This window comes from Papio anubis, chromosome 1, assembly GCF_008728515.1.
Source record: "Papio anubis isolate 15944 chromosome 1, Panubis1.0, whole genome shotgun sequence".
Lineage (NCBI taxonomy): Eukaryota > Metazoa > Chordata > Mammalia > Primates > Cercopithecidae > Papio > Papio anubis.
In genome coordinates this window covers 767137-781975 of record NC_044976.1, presented here as the reverse complement: position 1 = coordinate 781975, position 14839 = coordinate 767137, and the positions used below count along the sequence as shown (strand labels likewise).

The 14839-nt window shown below is 51.4% G+C and overlaps 1 protein-coding gene and 1 pseudogene across 6 annotated transcripts in view; both read left to right on the top strand.

Moving 5' to 3' along the window:
• Window positions 1-9890, top strand: part of SLC35E2B (solute carrier family 35 member E2B) — a 35323-nt gene extending 25433 nt beyond the window's left edge. For all 5 annotated transcript variants that reach the window (XM_009211354.4, XM_021935061.2, XM_009211445.4 and 2 more), the window contains 4 exons: window positions 56-109; window positions 472-544; window positions 4367-4512; window positions 8980-9890. In XM_009211354.4, the coding sequence (XP_009209618.3) occupies window positions 56-109; window positions 472-544; window positions 4367-4512; window positions 8980-9217 (511 nt within the window). In that variant the 3' untranslated portion in view covers window positions 9218-9890. The remainder of the gene's footprint in view (window positions 1-55; window positions 110-471; window positions 545-4366; window positions 4513-8979) is intronic.
• A 16-nt stretch (window positions 9891-9906) lies between these two features.
• On the top strand, window positions 9907-12643 carry LOC101015749 (annotated as a pseudogene). Its single transcript, XR_159564.5, has one exon. The product of XR_159564.5 is annotated as an uncharacterized LOC101015749 (transcript).
• The last annotated feature ends 2196 nt before the right edge of the window (window positions 12644-14839 follow it).

Below are 14839 nucleotides of genomic sequence, written 5' to 3'. Positions count from 1 at the left end.
TGATGTTTGGTGCTGAGGGCTAGTATTGATGCATCACCTCTTTTCTTTATTCTAGTTTGCAAAATGTTTTTTCGAAAAAGCTTCTCAGCGGGGACAAATACAGGTTCTCGTAAGTATTACTCGTCAGTGAAATCTCCAGGTCATAAGACGAAGAGGACTTCCTGCCCACTTTAAGAGTCAGAGCACCCCACAGACCTGACTCCCTTCCTGTCTGGCTTGGGTGGTCTTTACAAGTACCTTGTCTAAGGTCGGGAGGGACCCGCCTGCTTCTCAGCCGCTCCCTTGAGCCCCTCAGCCAGCCTGGCGTGCGTTTGCGTTTTCATTTCTGGGAAGCTGCAGCGGCCCTCGTCCTGCCTAGAGAGAATGAACGTCTTGTGGGCTGGGGTGCTGGGTATTCTTGCTGTGAGGAGCTGCGTGTGGACCCGGCCTCTCCCGACACGGTGGGGGCCCAGCGTGTTCTGTTGCCCACAGGGCCCCGGAGCTGCAGTTCTACACCAGTGCCGCCGCGGTGGCCATGCTCGTCCCGGCCCGGGTCTTCTTCACGGTGGGTTTCAGACACAGGTGTCCCGTCCTTACTCGCCCGGCTGCCTTATCTGGTGGTTCAGGGGCAGAATGACTTCCCTTTCCAGGCCGTGTGCTGGCTGGTCGTGCCCAGCTCCGCCGCAGCCCTGCTTAGCTGAGTTGCTCTGGGAGCCACTCGGGGTTTGCAGCTCAGATTTTTGTGTGAAGACTTTTATTTTGTTTATTGTTTGTTTTGTTTTGATTCTTCATCATTCAACTTGAGGGGGCTTTTAGGCTAGCTTAATTTCTTTTTTTATCACAAAAACTTTTTTTTTTTTTCCGAGAAGGAGTCTCGCTCTGTATCCCAGGCTGGAGTGCAATGGCGTGATCTCTGCTCACTGCAAAGTCTGCCTCCTGGGTTCATGCCATTCTCCTGCCTCAGCCTCCCAAGTAGCTGGGACTACAGTTGCATGCCACCACGCCCAGGCAATTTTTTTTTTTTTTTTTTTTTTTTTTTTTTTTGAGATGAAGTCTGTCGTTGCCCAGGCTGGAGTGCAGTGGCACAAAGGTTCACTGCAACCTCCGCCTCCGGGTTCAAGCGATTCTCCTGCCTCAGCCTCCCGAGTAGCTGGGATTACAGGCGTGCACCACAACGCCTGGCTAATTTTTGTATATTTAGTAAAGAGGGAGTTTCACCGTGTTGACCAGGCTGGTCTTCAATACTTGATCTTAAATAATCCACCCGCCTCGGCCTCCCAGAGTGCTGGACAGGCGTGAGCCACTGCATCTGGCCTAAATATCTTTTTTTTTTTTTTTAGACAGAGTCTCGCTCTGTCGCCCAGGCTGGAGTGCAGTGGCGCCATCTCGGCTCACTGTGAGCTCCGCCTCCCAGGTTCACACCATTCTCCTGCCTCAGCCTCCTGAGTAGCTGGGACTACAAGTGCCCGCCACAACACCCGGCTAATTTTTTTGTATTTTTAGTACAGATGGGGTTTCATGGTGTTAGCCAGGATGGTCTCGATGATCTGACCTCGTGATCCACCCGCCTCAGCCTCCCAAAGTTCTGGGGTTACAGGCGTGAGCCACCGTGCCCGTCCCATGTTAACTATTTTTAAGTGTAAAGCTGAGTGGCCGTCACCATCACCCATCTCCAGAACTCTCTTCGTTTTGCAAAACTGAACCTTCGCCCTCATTCAGTACTCCCCATTCTCATCCCCCAACCCTGGCACCCTCATTCCACTTTCTGTCTCTGAATTTGGTGACCCTAAAGACCTCATACAAGTAGAATCATATCACATCTGTCCTTCTGTGTCTGGCTTATCTCACGTAGCATGGTGTTTTGGTGTTTTGAGGTTTACATGTGTTGTTGCATGAATCAGTTTCTTCCCTTCATATTTTTTGAGACTGGGTCTTGCTGTGTCACCCAGGCTGCAAAGCACTGCAGCCTCATAGCTCACTGCAGCCACGGCCTCCCAGGCTCAAGCAATTCTCCTGCCTCAGCCTCCCAAACAGCTGGGATGGCAGGCATGTGCCACACCTGGCTCATTTATTTATTTATTTTTTTATTTTTATTTTTTGAAATGGAGTCTTGCCCTGTCACCCAGGCTGGAGTGCAGTGGGGTGATCTTGGCTCACTACAGCCTCCACCTCCCGGATTCAAGTGATTCTCCTGCCTCAGCCTCCCGAGTAGTTGGGATTACAGGTGTGCGCCACCACTCTGGCTAATTTTTGTATTTTTAGTAGAGACGGGGTTTCACCATGTTGCCCATGTTGCAGTGGCACAATCTGTGCTTACTGCAGGCTGGTCTTGAACTCCTGACCTCGAGTTATCTGCCCACCTCGGCCTCACAAAGCGCTGGGATTACAGGTGTGAGTCACCGTGTGCAGCCAGTTTTTTATTTTTTGTATTAACAGGGTCCTACTGTATTGCCCAGGCTGGTCTCAGACTCCTGGGCTCAAACCTCGGCTTCTCAAAGGTGGCTCCCACCTGGGATGACAGGCGTGAGCCACTGCACTCAGCCTTTTTCCTTTTTTTTTTTTTTTTTTTTTTATGAGACGGTGTCTCGCTGTGTCGCCCCACCCAGGCTGGAGTGCAGTGGCACAATCTTGGCTCACTGCAAGCTCCTCCTCCCGAGTTCACACCATTCTCCTGCCTCAGCCTCCTGAGTAGCTGGGACTACAGGCACCCGCCACCACACCTGGCTAACTTTTTGTGTTTTTAGTAGAGATGGGGTTTCACCGTGTTAGCCAGGATGGTCTCGATCTCCTGACCTTGTGGTCTGCCCACATCGGCCTCTCAAAGTACTGGGATTACAGGCGTGAGCCACCGCGTCCAGCCCCTTTTTTCTTTTTTAAGGTTGAGTAGTACTCCATTGTGTGGGTAAGACCACATTCTGTTTATTCATCCATCCATTGTGGGTTCTTTCTGCCTTTGGCTGTTGCAAATAATTCTGTAGTGAATGTGGGGATGCAAATATCCCTTAGAGACCCTGCTTTCAATTCTGTGTTTTAGTATCATTTTTAATAATAGGTACCTCTTTATTAACTCATTAAATAACCAGATCTAGCAGTAAGCCTAGTATCTATGGTAGTTTGATGTAGTGATGAGGGTAAACAGTATTTCAGGGTATTAGCAACAACTGCTAACAGGATATGAAAGTATCTGTAGTTTTGTTTTTTGTTTTTTGTTTTTTGTTTTTTTTTTGAGACAGAGTTTCACTCTTTATTACCCAGGCTGGAGTGCAGTGGCGCAATCTCAGCTCACTGCAAACCGCCACCTCCCGGGTTCAAGCGATTCTCCTGTCTCAGACTCCTGAGTAGCTGGGATTATAGGCATGCACCACCACACCCGGCTAATTTTTGTATTTTTAGTAGAGATGGTGTTTCACCATGTTGGTCAGGCTGGTCTCAAACTCCTGACCTCAGGTGATTCACCTGACTCGGCCTCCCAAAGTGCTGGCATCACAGGCGTGAGCCACTGCGCCTGGCCTATCTGTAGTATTATAGTTTATTCCCAACATTCATAATTGAATGAAATGCTGAGTTTCAAGTAAAGGTTAGTAAAGATAAAGATGCAGTTTTTTCCCAGTTGAGTTCATGGACCTTCTAAATGCAATTTGTAGACTTCCCTAGAGTCCCCCACACAGAGGGTTCTCTGTGCGAGGTGCAGTTGCAAGTTCTTATCTTATTGTCGTTTTCTGGATTTTAATCCGTTAGCTGTCAAGGCTGGCTGACTTGGCCGTTCTCCCTGCGAGGAAGTTGTGGTTGCCGGCCGGGGCCATCAGTTCTTGTGGGTGTGTACCCAGCAGTGGAACTGCTGGATTATATAATAATTCTGTGTTTAATTTTTTTTTTTTGGAGATGGAATCTCACTCTGTTGCCCAGGCTGGGGTGCAGTGGTGCAATCTCATCTCACTGCAGCCTCCGCCTCCCGGGTTTAAGTGATTGTCCTGCCTCCCTCCTGAGTAGCTGGGATTACAGGCGCACACCACCACACCTGGCTAATCTTTAGATTTTTAGTAGAGACGGGGTTTCACGGTGTTGGCCAGACTGGCCATGCCCGGCCCTTCCTTGGGGTTTCTGTTGCATTTTCCTGCTGATCGTGATGTTCGGCTGCTTTCATGTGCTTGTTGTCTGTTTGCATCTACATGGTGAAAACTAATTAGTGCAAAAAATAATGGAAAAAAAACAGAAAATGGATGAGTGCACAGTTCAGCTCTCCGCCCTAGAGGCATTTTCATAGCTGTCCTCAGTGTCAGCAGCTTTACCCAGTGTCTGGGCAGGAGTGGCGCTGGGCGTTTTTGGTGGATGATTAGTAAATGGAAAATGCAAACCAATAGAATATCGTTTTGTTTTTGCCACATAGGACGTCCCAGTGATCGGGAGGAGCGGGAAGAGCTTCAGCTACAACCAGGACGTGGTGTTGCTGCTTCTGACAGATGGAGTCCTGTTCCACCTTCAGAGCGTCACGGCCTACGCCCTCATGGGGAAGATCTCCCCTGTGACATTCAGGTGAGCAGGGGAACTTCCAGGAGCTGAGGGTGTCCAGGTCGTTTCGAGAGGAGACTAAAAATCTAGGTATTTTTATAAGAGACACATGTGGCCAGGCGTGGTGGCGGACATCTGTAGTCCCAGCTACTCAAGAGGCTGAGGCAGGAGAATGGCGTGAACCTGGAAGGCGGAGCACTCCAGGTTCACTCCAACAGAGCGAGACTCCTTCTCAAAAAAAAAAAAAAAAAGGGACACATGTGATTCTCTTCCACGGGGATGACTGTGGCTGTGCACTGTAATTACTAGGCCATTTTATACCCATGCCGTTTGAAATGCAAATGATAGGCCGGGCCCAGTGGCTCACGCCTGCTGATCCCAGCACTTGGGAGGACAAGGCAAGTGGATCATTTGAGGTCAGGAGTTCAAGACCAGCCTGGTCAACATGGTGAAACCCTGTCTCTACTAAAAATACAAAAAAATTAGCCAGGTGTGGTGGTGCGCCTGTAGTCCCAGCTACTGGGGAGGCTGAGGCAGGAGAATCACTTGAACCCGGGAGCCGGAGGTTACAGTGAGCTGAGATCACGCCACTGCACTCCAGCCTGCGTGATGAGAGTGAGACTCCATCTCAAAAAAAAAAAAGAAATGATAAACCGTAAAATAAACTGTAAACTGTGTGAAATAGGTTTTTAGGGAAATCTCCACTAGAAGTCTTTGCATTTGACGGTTTTTGAAATTGAGTGCTTTTCCGTCTAGAATAGCAGGGTGCCTCGACTAGTCTTGTCTGCAGGAATGGAATGGTCTCTTCTGGGCTGTCCAGTGCAGCAGCCACTGGCCACATACAGCTTCTGAGCACTTGAAATGTGGAGAATGTAACAAGGACCAGATTCTGAATTCAAGCTGATTGTCGTCAGTTTGAACTTGAACAGACACCTGTGGTCACTGGTTCCTGTGCCGCGCAGCACAGCTCTAGAAACGGGGGTGAGGCTCCTTCGGCTTCTTTCCACTTCTGTAACTGAACAGACTGAAGTTGCAATTTATTTATTTATTTATTTTATTTGCCCCAAAACGGAGTCTTGCTCTGTTGCCCAGAGCTTGAGTGCCGTGGTATGATCTCGGCTCACTGCAACCTCCGCCTCCGGGTTCAAGCGATTCTTCTGCGTCAGCCTCCTGAGTAGCTGGGATTACAGGCCAATGCCACCACGCCCGGCTAGTTTTTGTATTTTTAGTAGAGACAGGGTTTCGCCATGTTGGCCAGGCTGTTCTCAAACTCCTGACCTTAGGCAATCCGCCCGCCTCGGCCTCCCATAGTACTGGGATTATAGGCGCGAGCCACCACGCCCAGCCAAAGGTGCAATTTGAAGACGAAACTAGCCGGGAGGACTGGAGGTCGAGGCGGGCGGATCGCCTGAGCTCAGGAGTTCAAGACCACCCTGGGCAACGTGGTGAAACCCCGTCTTTACTAAGACACAAAAAATTAGCCAGGCCTGGTGAAATGCACCTGTAGTCCCAGCTACTTGGGAGGCTGAGGCATCAGAATCACTTCAGCCCAGGAGGCGGATGTCGGAGTGAACCGAGATCACGCCACTGCACTCCAGCTTGGGCTACAGAGTCAGACTCCGTCTCCAAAAAAAAAAAAAAAAAGACTGGAGACTTTTTGGTGGCAAATGCAAAGGAACGAGGTTATGTCACCAGCAGGGGTAGAAGTCCCCGCGACTGGCAGCAGCAGCCGCCTCACATCCTATTTTGGAAGTCAGCGGCCCTTTTTTCTGAAACTTCTGATCTATCATGAGGCGGCGGAATGGTCCCCAAACATGAAGTGAAAATGAAAAGCAGATGTTGGGGCCAGCGGGGGTGGGGGACAGTCAGGCGTAGCTCTCCCTCTTCTCTGCTTTCCGTCTGGTCCAAGTCAGTGCGGTAAATTTTCAAATACCCGTCGGAGCTGGTAGCCGCGCCCCGCGCACGGAGCGTTCCACAGCTGAGAAACTGGAGCTTGCGCCTCCTCTCACCAGCAGGCCCCGCAGGCTCCACACCGAGCCGTCTCATCCATGGCGCTGCCCCGCCCCACGCTTCCTGCATCCTGAGCAGGAGGTGTCTCCGAGACAGGAAAACTGGCTGTGCTTTCTGAGTTTTTCTGAAGGTCACATTGGTCTCCTGGGCTTGGTCACTGTCTCTCACCAGCATGTTTCTTTCTGGGGTCAGGAATTATTTCCAAATGCTCCTGAAGCCTAGTGTTTTAGTGAACATTAGTGATTGTTAGCAGTGGTTTAAAAAAAATAATAAAACCTTTTTTATTTTTTGAGACAAGAGCCTTGCTCTGTAACCCAGGCCGGAGTGTGGTGGTGCCGTCTCAGCTCACTACAACCTCCGCCTCCCTGACTCAAGTGATCTTCCCGCCTCAGCCTGCTGAGTAGCTGGGACTGCAGGTGTCCACCACCACGCTGGGCTAATTTGTGGGGTTTTTTTTGTTTTTTTTTTTAACCAGAGTCTCACTCTGTCGCCCAGGCTGGAGTGCAGTGACGCGATCTCGGCTCACGGCAACCCCGCCTCCCAGGTTCAGGAAATTCTCCTGCCTCAGCCTCCCGAGTAGCCGGGATTACAGGCGCCCGCCACCACGCCCAGCTAATTTTTCTATTTTTAGTGGAGACAGGGTTTCATCATCTTGGCCAGGCTGGTCTTGAACTTCTGACCTCAGGTGATCCGCCTGCCTCGGCCTTGCAAAGTGCTGGGATTACAGGCGTGAGCCACCGCGTGTTACCCAATTATTTTTATTTATTTATTTATTTATTTATTTATTTTTTGAGATGGAGTCTCACTCTGTCGCCCAGGCTGGAGTCCTGTGGCGCCATCTTGGTTCACTGCAAGCTCTGCCTCCTGGGTTCAAACAATTCTCCTGCCTCAGCCTCCCAAGTAGCTGGGACCACAGGCGCCCGCCACCACACCTGGCTAATTTTTTGTGTGTTTTTAGTAGAGACGGAGTTTCACCGTGTTAGCCAGAATTATCTTGATCTCCTGACCTCGTGATCCGCCTGCCTTGGCCTCCCAAAGTGCTGGGATTACATTCATGAGCCACGGTGCCCGGCCTGCCCAATTATTTTTCAATAGTAATTTTTTGTTTTATTTTCATGTTGTAAGAGCAGTGAATTAAGTACTTATTATGGAAAGTTTGCACAGGGTATTTCCCGTCACCCTTTTTTTGCACAGTCCTAACATTGTGTATTTGGTATCCTTTTTCACCCAACAAATGATCTCAAGGGATTGTTTTCCCTGGGGCTGCAAAGGCACTGCGACTGTGTGGGCGATGTTCTTATTCTTTTTTTTCTGAGACAGAGTCTTGCTCTGTCGCCCAGGCTGGAGTGCAGTAGGTGGCGCAATCTCAGCTCACTGCAGCCTCCTCCTCCCGGGTTCAAGCTATTCTCCTGCCTCAGCTTCCCGAGTGGCTGGGATTATAGGCTACTACCCAGCCCGCCACCACACCCAGCTAATTTTTTGTATTTTTAGTAGAGACGGGGTTTCACCGTGTTAGCCAGGATGGTCTCGATCTCCTGACCTTGTGATCCGCCCGCCTCGGCCTCCCAAAGTGCTGGGATTACAGGCGTGAGCCCCCACGCCTGGCCTGATGTTTTTGTTCTTTAGAGAACAGGCTGAAGTACTCAAGGGGTGAAATGTCACGATATCTGTAATTTTTGTTGTTTTTTTGAGACAGAGTCTCTGTTGCCCAGGCTGGAGTGCAGTGGCGCGATCTCGGCTCACTGCAAGCTCCGCCTCCCGGGTTCACGCCATTCTCCTGCCTCAGCTTCCTGAGTAGCTGGGACTACAGGCGCCCGCCACCACGCCTGGCTAATTTCTTGTATTTTTAGTAGAGACGGGGTTTCACCGTGTTAGCCAGGATAGTCTCAATGTCCTGACCTCATGATCCGCCCACCTCGGCCTCCCAAAGTGCTGGGATTACAGGCGTGAGCATCTGTAATATACTTAAAAATATTCCATCCGGGTGTGGAGGCTCACGCCTATGATCCCAGCGGTGTGGGAGGCCCAGGTGGGAAGATCACTTGAGCCCAGGATTTTGAAGACCAGCCTGGGCTACACAGTGAGATCCACCTCAATTGGATGAAGCTGATGAGGCGATATCATGAATTCCTGCGTCTAGATCACAGGACGTGGCTGTTCCTTAGGTTTCTCCTCCTCTGCCTTTTTTAATAATGAAAAGTACCCCTTAAAAAAGAGGGGGCGAGGGAGCAGGCAAGCCCTGCTCAAAGCTCCCAAACCCCTGGGCCGAGCTCACCACCACCCAGGTCCCGTCGAGCACCCCCCGCCCCACCCTGGCCTCCAGACCCGGGGTCAGCCGAGCTGCTGGCTGCAGGCTTGATGTCACCGTGACCCTGAGTGCCCCCACCCCAGCCTCCAGACCCAGGCTCAGCCAAGCTGCTGGCCACGGGCCGAGGTGACCATGACCCCGAGCGCCCCTGCTCCCTCCCCTTGTCTCTGCAGCGTCGCCAGCACCGTGAAGCATGCCTTGTCCATCTGGCTCAGCGTCATCGTTTTTGGCAACAAGATCACCAGCTTGTCAGCAGTCGGCACAGCCCTAGTGACAGTTGGGGTCCTGCTCTACAACAAGGCCAGGCAGCACCAGCAGGAGGCGCTGCAGAGCCTGGCTGTGGCCACCGGCCGGGCCCCAGAGGACACGGTGGGGCCGCTGCTTCCACAGGACCCCAGGCAGCATCCCTGAGAGCAGGAAGCTGCCAGCTGCTGCTGTTCTCGTGACACTGCATCCCCCGGAAACGGACAGGGACGCCCTCCTCCATGGCCCTGCTGGGGTGCCGGACACGGGGAGCTAAGTCGGCCATTCCCTGAGGTTTTCTTGGTTTGCCAGTGAAGACCAGTGGAAACTCAAACTGGGGATTCCAGGTATCAGCTTCCTGGAGTGGAGACCAGAGCCCCCTGTCAGCTGAGCCCATGCCCGTGTAATGTGAAAACAGCCTCTGCGGCTCCCATGCTGGGGGTGCCCACTTCCTCTCTGGGCAGCACCCCAGGGTCCACCGGGAGCCAGGGCTGGGTCCAGTGCCAACGAGAGCTGCTCCCTGCTACTGCCAAGAGAGCACTCAGCTTCCCACACCAGCCATTGAAGGCCCTGAGCCCTGGACTGGCTGCAGATTGGCCCTGGGCATGAGGCCACAGAGCAGGGCTAACGGGCAGGGACAGAGGGCCCTGGAAGGAAGGGTCTCCTGCTGCCACAGTGGGCAATCAGAACTACTCACCTGACCCACCAGGGCTGTGGGCATCCTCAGACTATCCCAGAGTCATCGCGAGCCTCAAGCTACAGCATTGCATGGAAATCAAGGGCTATGACCACGGAGGCCATTCCGTCAAGCCGAAGAGAAAGGCCCTGCATTCCCTTCCACATCCTGGGCGGAGCCCCCACTCCAGCTGCCCTGCCCATCGGGCTTTCCACACCCTGGGCTGCGTGAGCCCCCCACTCCAGCGTGCCCTGCCCATCGCCTTCCACACCCTGGGCTGCGTGAGCCCCCCACTCCAGCGTGCCCTGCCCATCGCCTTCCACACCCTGGGCTGTGTGGGCCCCTGCCCCACTATCCCTTCCCCACCCTGGGCTGCGTGAGTGCCCGCTCTGGGGCGTCCTGCCTGTCACTTCCACACCCTGGGCTGCATGAGCCCCCCCACCCCAGGGCACCCTGCCCTCCTACCTGTGGTGGTTTCTTAGCCCTGAGGTTGAGGACAAACCTCTCATGTTTAATTTGGGAGGAGATGTGTACATTCCTTTTCTTTTTTGGACTCTGAGTATCAGGCAGGCTATTCTGAGGTCCCTGTGGGGTAAGCCTGTCTGTTCTCCCTTGGAGCCCACTGTTCCTAATCTCATCATCCAGTACCTGTCCCGATTCTCTACGTGAGCCTTGGGCAGGACGTTGTAGTGTTGATGGCTTGGGTTACATGGTGTTTACCTGGCGCCATCCTTGCTGAAAAAGGAAGCACCCACACTGAATGTTCTGGGGCGCATGGTGTGTATCAGGCGCCCACCCCGTCCCACTCTCCCCGAGGGACAGCAGTAGTGCGTGGTGGGGCCAAGGGCCAGCTCAACCCATCCTCCTCAGCATCACACATCCCCGAGGGTACAGGAGGCCTGAGGAGTGGCTGCTGGAGCTGTGTGTTAGGCAGAGGCTTCTGACCGTGCCTGAGCCCTTCACCCCCCGTCTCGCAGCTGGCGAATTCCTATGCCTGGTGCAGTCTGTTGCCAGCGAGCCTTTGAGACCCAGAGCTCCAGGGCTTGTCAGAGGCAGCATGGGGCTCCAGTGGTCCTGAGTCTCATGTCCCTGCCTGTTCCATCCCAAATCTCATGTCCCTGCCTGTTAAGCCCCGAGTCTCATTTTCCCTACATGCTCTTTAGGCCATTGGCGCCTGAGGTCACTTCACTGGTTTTCCATTTGGCTTCTCACCTGGGAAATACAAAAATAGCCCGTCCTGAAGATAAAATCGTTCGGAAACAGCAATAATTATGACTCATTAACTTCTACCTACTCAAAAAAGTCTGCCTTGATGGTAGACTGAAATGAGGCTTTTTAACCCACAAGCAACCTTTTTATTTTTTTGAGACTGTCTTGCTCTGTCTTTCACCCAGGCTGGAGTACAGTGGCATGATCTTGACTCACTGCAGCCTCGACTTCCTGGGCTCAAGTGATCCTCCCATCTCAGCCTCCTGTGTCGCTCTAACCACAGGCACGTGCCACCATGCCTGGCTATTTTTTTGTTGAGCTGGGCTCTCACTTTGTTGCCCAGGCTGGTCTTGAACTCCTCAGCTCAAGCAGTCCTTCCCACTCAGCCTCCCGTAGTGTTGGTAACACAGGCGTGCACCACTGCACCTGCTCCAGCCACTTGTATAAAACCACTGACCTGTGTGTGGAGGACAGGCCAGGTGTGTGCTCACTGCACTGCAAAGATGGGTCATCACGTGACTTTCCCCAGTTTTCCATTTCTCTTTTTCTGCTTTCCTCAAAAACCAATATAAGACTGGGTGCGGTGGCTCACACCTGTAATCCCAGCACTTTGGGACGCTGCAGCTGGCGGATCACAAGGTCAGGATTTTTGAGACCAGCCTGGCCAACATGATGAAACCTCGTCTCCACTAAAAATACAGAAGTTAGCTGGGTGTGATGGTGGGTGCCTGTAATCCCAGCTACTCAGGAGGCTGAGGCAGGAGAATTGTTTGAACCCTGGAGGTGGAGGTTGCGGTGAGCCGAGATCGTGCCATTGCACTCCAGCCTGGGCAACGGCAAGACTCTGTCTCAAAAACACTTAGAAAATGCCCTGGAAGTGGCAGAGGATTGTAGATATGTGAGGCCAACCCCCAGGGTGGCCCTGTCTGCCTCCCCATTGAGAATGGCTGCCAGGCTTCCCACTAGCCTCTGAAGATGATGGCCTGGTGTAAGGAGAGGTACAGGTGCCTGGTTCTGAGCACCCTGGAATTTCTGGCCGCACATCCTCTGGTGCCCTCCCTTCCACCCTGACAAGGAGCTTCCAGCCTGTTTTGATTTTCTCTTTGTGGACCAGAAACACGTTTTTCCAAATGATGAGCAAATAGGGTGATTTCCTTTGTAATGCTGCTCTGGGGCCTCTTCCTCATCCTGGCAGAAGCAGCCTGGATACCATGCGGCAGCTGACACTGTGCCCTTGCTCAGGCGTGCTGTCCCCTCCCTCTCCCTCAGTCTCCTCTCCATGCCCAAGTCGGTTTCCAGCCGCTGGGCTTCACGGCATTCCCAGTACAGCCAGGCACTAAGAGGCAATACCCAAGGCCTGGCTTGGCCATGTTAACGATTGTACAGACATATATTTTTAAATAACTTTTATGTAATACTTTTCTAGCATAGTAAGTTCTTGTTAACTGTCACAGATGTCCTAGAAACACCAGGTGTTACTTCCACTGAGTGTGTCCGTGGTCGTGGTCTGTGCCTTTGTAAACAGAACACTTGAACCACCTCCCGAATTGGGTTATCTGCTTCTTGAAATTGACACTTAAGAGATGTGCATCTCTCTAACTTTCAAGGAAACTTCCCCACTAAATGGCATGAAAAGGTTTAAATAAAATCCGAGAGTCCCAATTCCCTCTATAACAGTGTTAAAATAATCTGTCTACCTGGAAAGATGAAAACTCTTGCACAACCCAAAATGTGTCTTTAATTTGTGAAAAATTAACATGGTGAGTCAAACAGTCATTTTAAAGAGCTGAGCAAAGAATATCATCAGCCAAATAGAGCTCTGCTTTGTAGGGTGCCTTTAAACTCCTTGCCACAAAACCAGTGAGCTCTGCTTGCTGCTGCCACGCTCCTGGATGATCACTTAGATGGGTCAGTGGGAATAACAGGTGAACAAGACAGTTCTTTACATCTGTCCAAATGATGTCCTTTTTCAGGCCTGGAAATATTTCATTGCTGGAAGAAGGAAACAAGAATATCATTCCAGGCCGGGCGCGGTGGCTCAAGCCTGTAATCCCAGCACTTTGGGAGGCCGAGACGGGCGGATCACGAGGTCAGATCGAGACCATCCTGGCTAACACGGTGAAACCCCGTCTCTACTAAAAAATACAAAAAATAGCTGGGCAAGGTGGCGGGCGCCTGTAGTCCCAGTTACTCGGGAGGCTGAGGCAGGAGAATGGCCGGAACCCGGGAGAGGGCGCTTGCAGTGAGCTGAGATCCGGCCACTGCACTCCAGCCTGGGCGACAGAGCGAGACCCTATCTCAAAAAAAAAAAGAAAAAGAAAAAGAATGTCATTGCGGATAGAAACAGACTGCTCTCGTTTGCCCTTGACCAACATGGTACTGAGGGGTTTATTGTTTCCCAACGCACATGCGTGCCCTACTGGGGGCCTTACTTTATAGAACGAGAGCGTCCGAGCTCCCCTAATGAATCTGACTAGTTCTCTCCTGGCTGAGGATACAGGAGTGGGACATCCACCCTCAGATCCCTCAGAGCACAGAAACCTTCAGCTTGGCTGTCTCAAGTATTCCTTCCAGTTTCCCTGTGGGCCTCTGATGTTTGAGTTTGATGGCTGCTAGATCCTTAACGAAAACTCAGTTGGAAACTTCCAACTCGCAGTCCTAGTTTGTTTTCCATTTCATTTCACTTACAGCTGAAAGTGGCATTCAGCTGACTTGCTCGTTTAAACTGTTCACAGAGTCTGAACTGCCAACGTGGCGTTGGAGGCTCCATCTTTTAAGAAGGCCACAGACTTTCCCACATGGGAAAACTTGAAAATTACATCAACAATCAACGTCAGAGCCAAATTATATTTCCTTTATACCAAACTATGGAGAACTAAAAGTTCATTGTACAAAATGTTTCTAGTGTTTTGTATGTGACCTATTTCAATATTTATATTACCAGATCAGTGCTTTCCAGCAAACGATTCTGTTAAATAATGTAGCCAGTCGCTGTTAATTCTGCAGCAGTGATAAGCTGATACTGTGCAACTAATCCTGTGGACGCCTCCTGCTTATTTTTGTCTAAACTAAGTTAATCATGGTAGCAGCTATGATTCTTGCTCAGCAAAGTAAAATAAATGTTAAATATGGACTGCTTTGTTTTCTTCCTTGTGTAGCTCTGGTGTTCATGCTGCTGAAATGATCAAGGTTGGCATCTTAGTGCCTACACCAGTTTCTAGCAACCTAAAATGAGCAAGAGAAACCAATTCTCCAAAACAAGAGGCTGTTTGCAAACAGCCAAGGATTGCAATCCAGGGTCTGTCCACAGGCTCATCTGAGAGGCTGGGGCAAGGGCGAGCTTCTGCAGGTGGAAAGAAGTCCACGTAAGCTGTTCTGACACAAAGGTCAGTGGCTACAGGAGCTTGTTGCGGTGGTGGCCTTTGTTCACCGATGGGGCTGGCTGTTGCTAGCAGAGGGTCTTCACAGAAGTGGCTTAACCCCAAGTTCTAGTTGGGAAAGGCCTTTGTGGCAGCTCCTACTACAAACACAAGTGCGAGGCCGCTTCCTCCTCGTTGCCTCCGGGGTCGATTTTATTAGGGTTTGACTAAGTGGCAGCATTTGGGTACTCACTGATTTCATGAAGGGCAAAATGGAGATTTTTGGCCAGGTGTGGTGGCTCATGCCTATGATTCCAGCACTTTGGGAGGCTGGTGGGTAGATCACTTTAGGTCAGGAGTTCAAGACCAGCCTGGCCAACATGGCAAAACCCTGTCACTACTGAAAATACAAAAGTCAGCCAGGTGTGGTGGTGCACACCTGTAATCCCAGCTAGTCGGGAGGCTGAGGCAGGAGAATCACTTGAACCTGGGAGGCGGAGGCTGCAGTTACCCAAAATTGTGCCACTGCAGTCCAGCCTGGGTGAC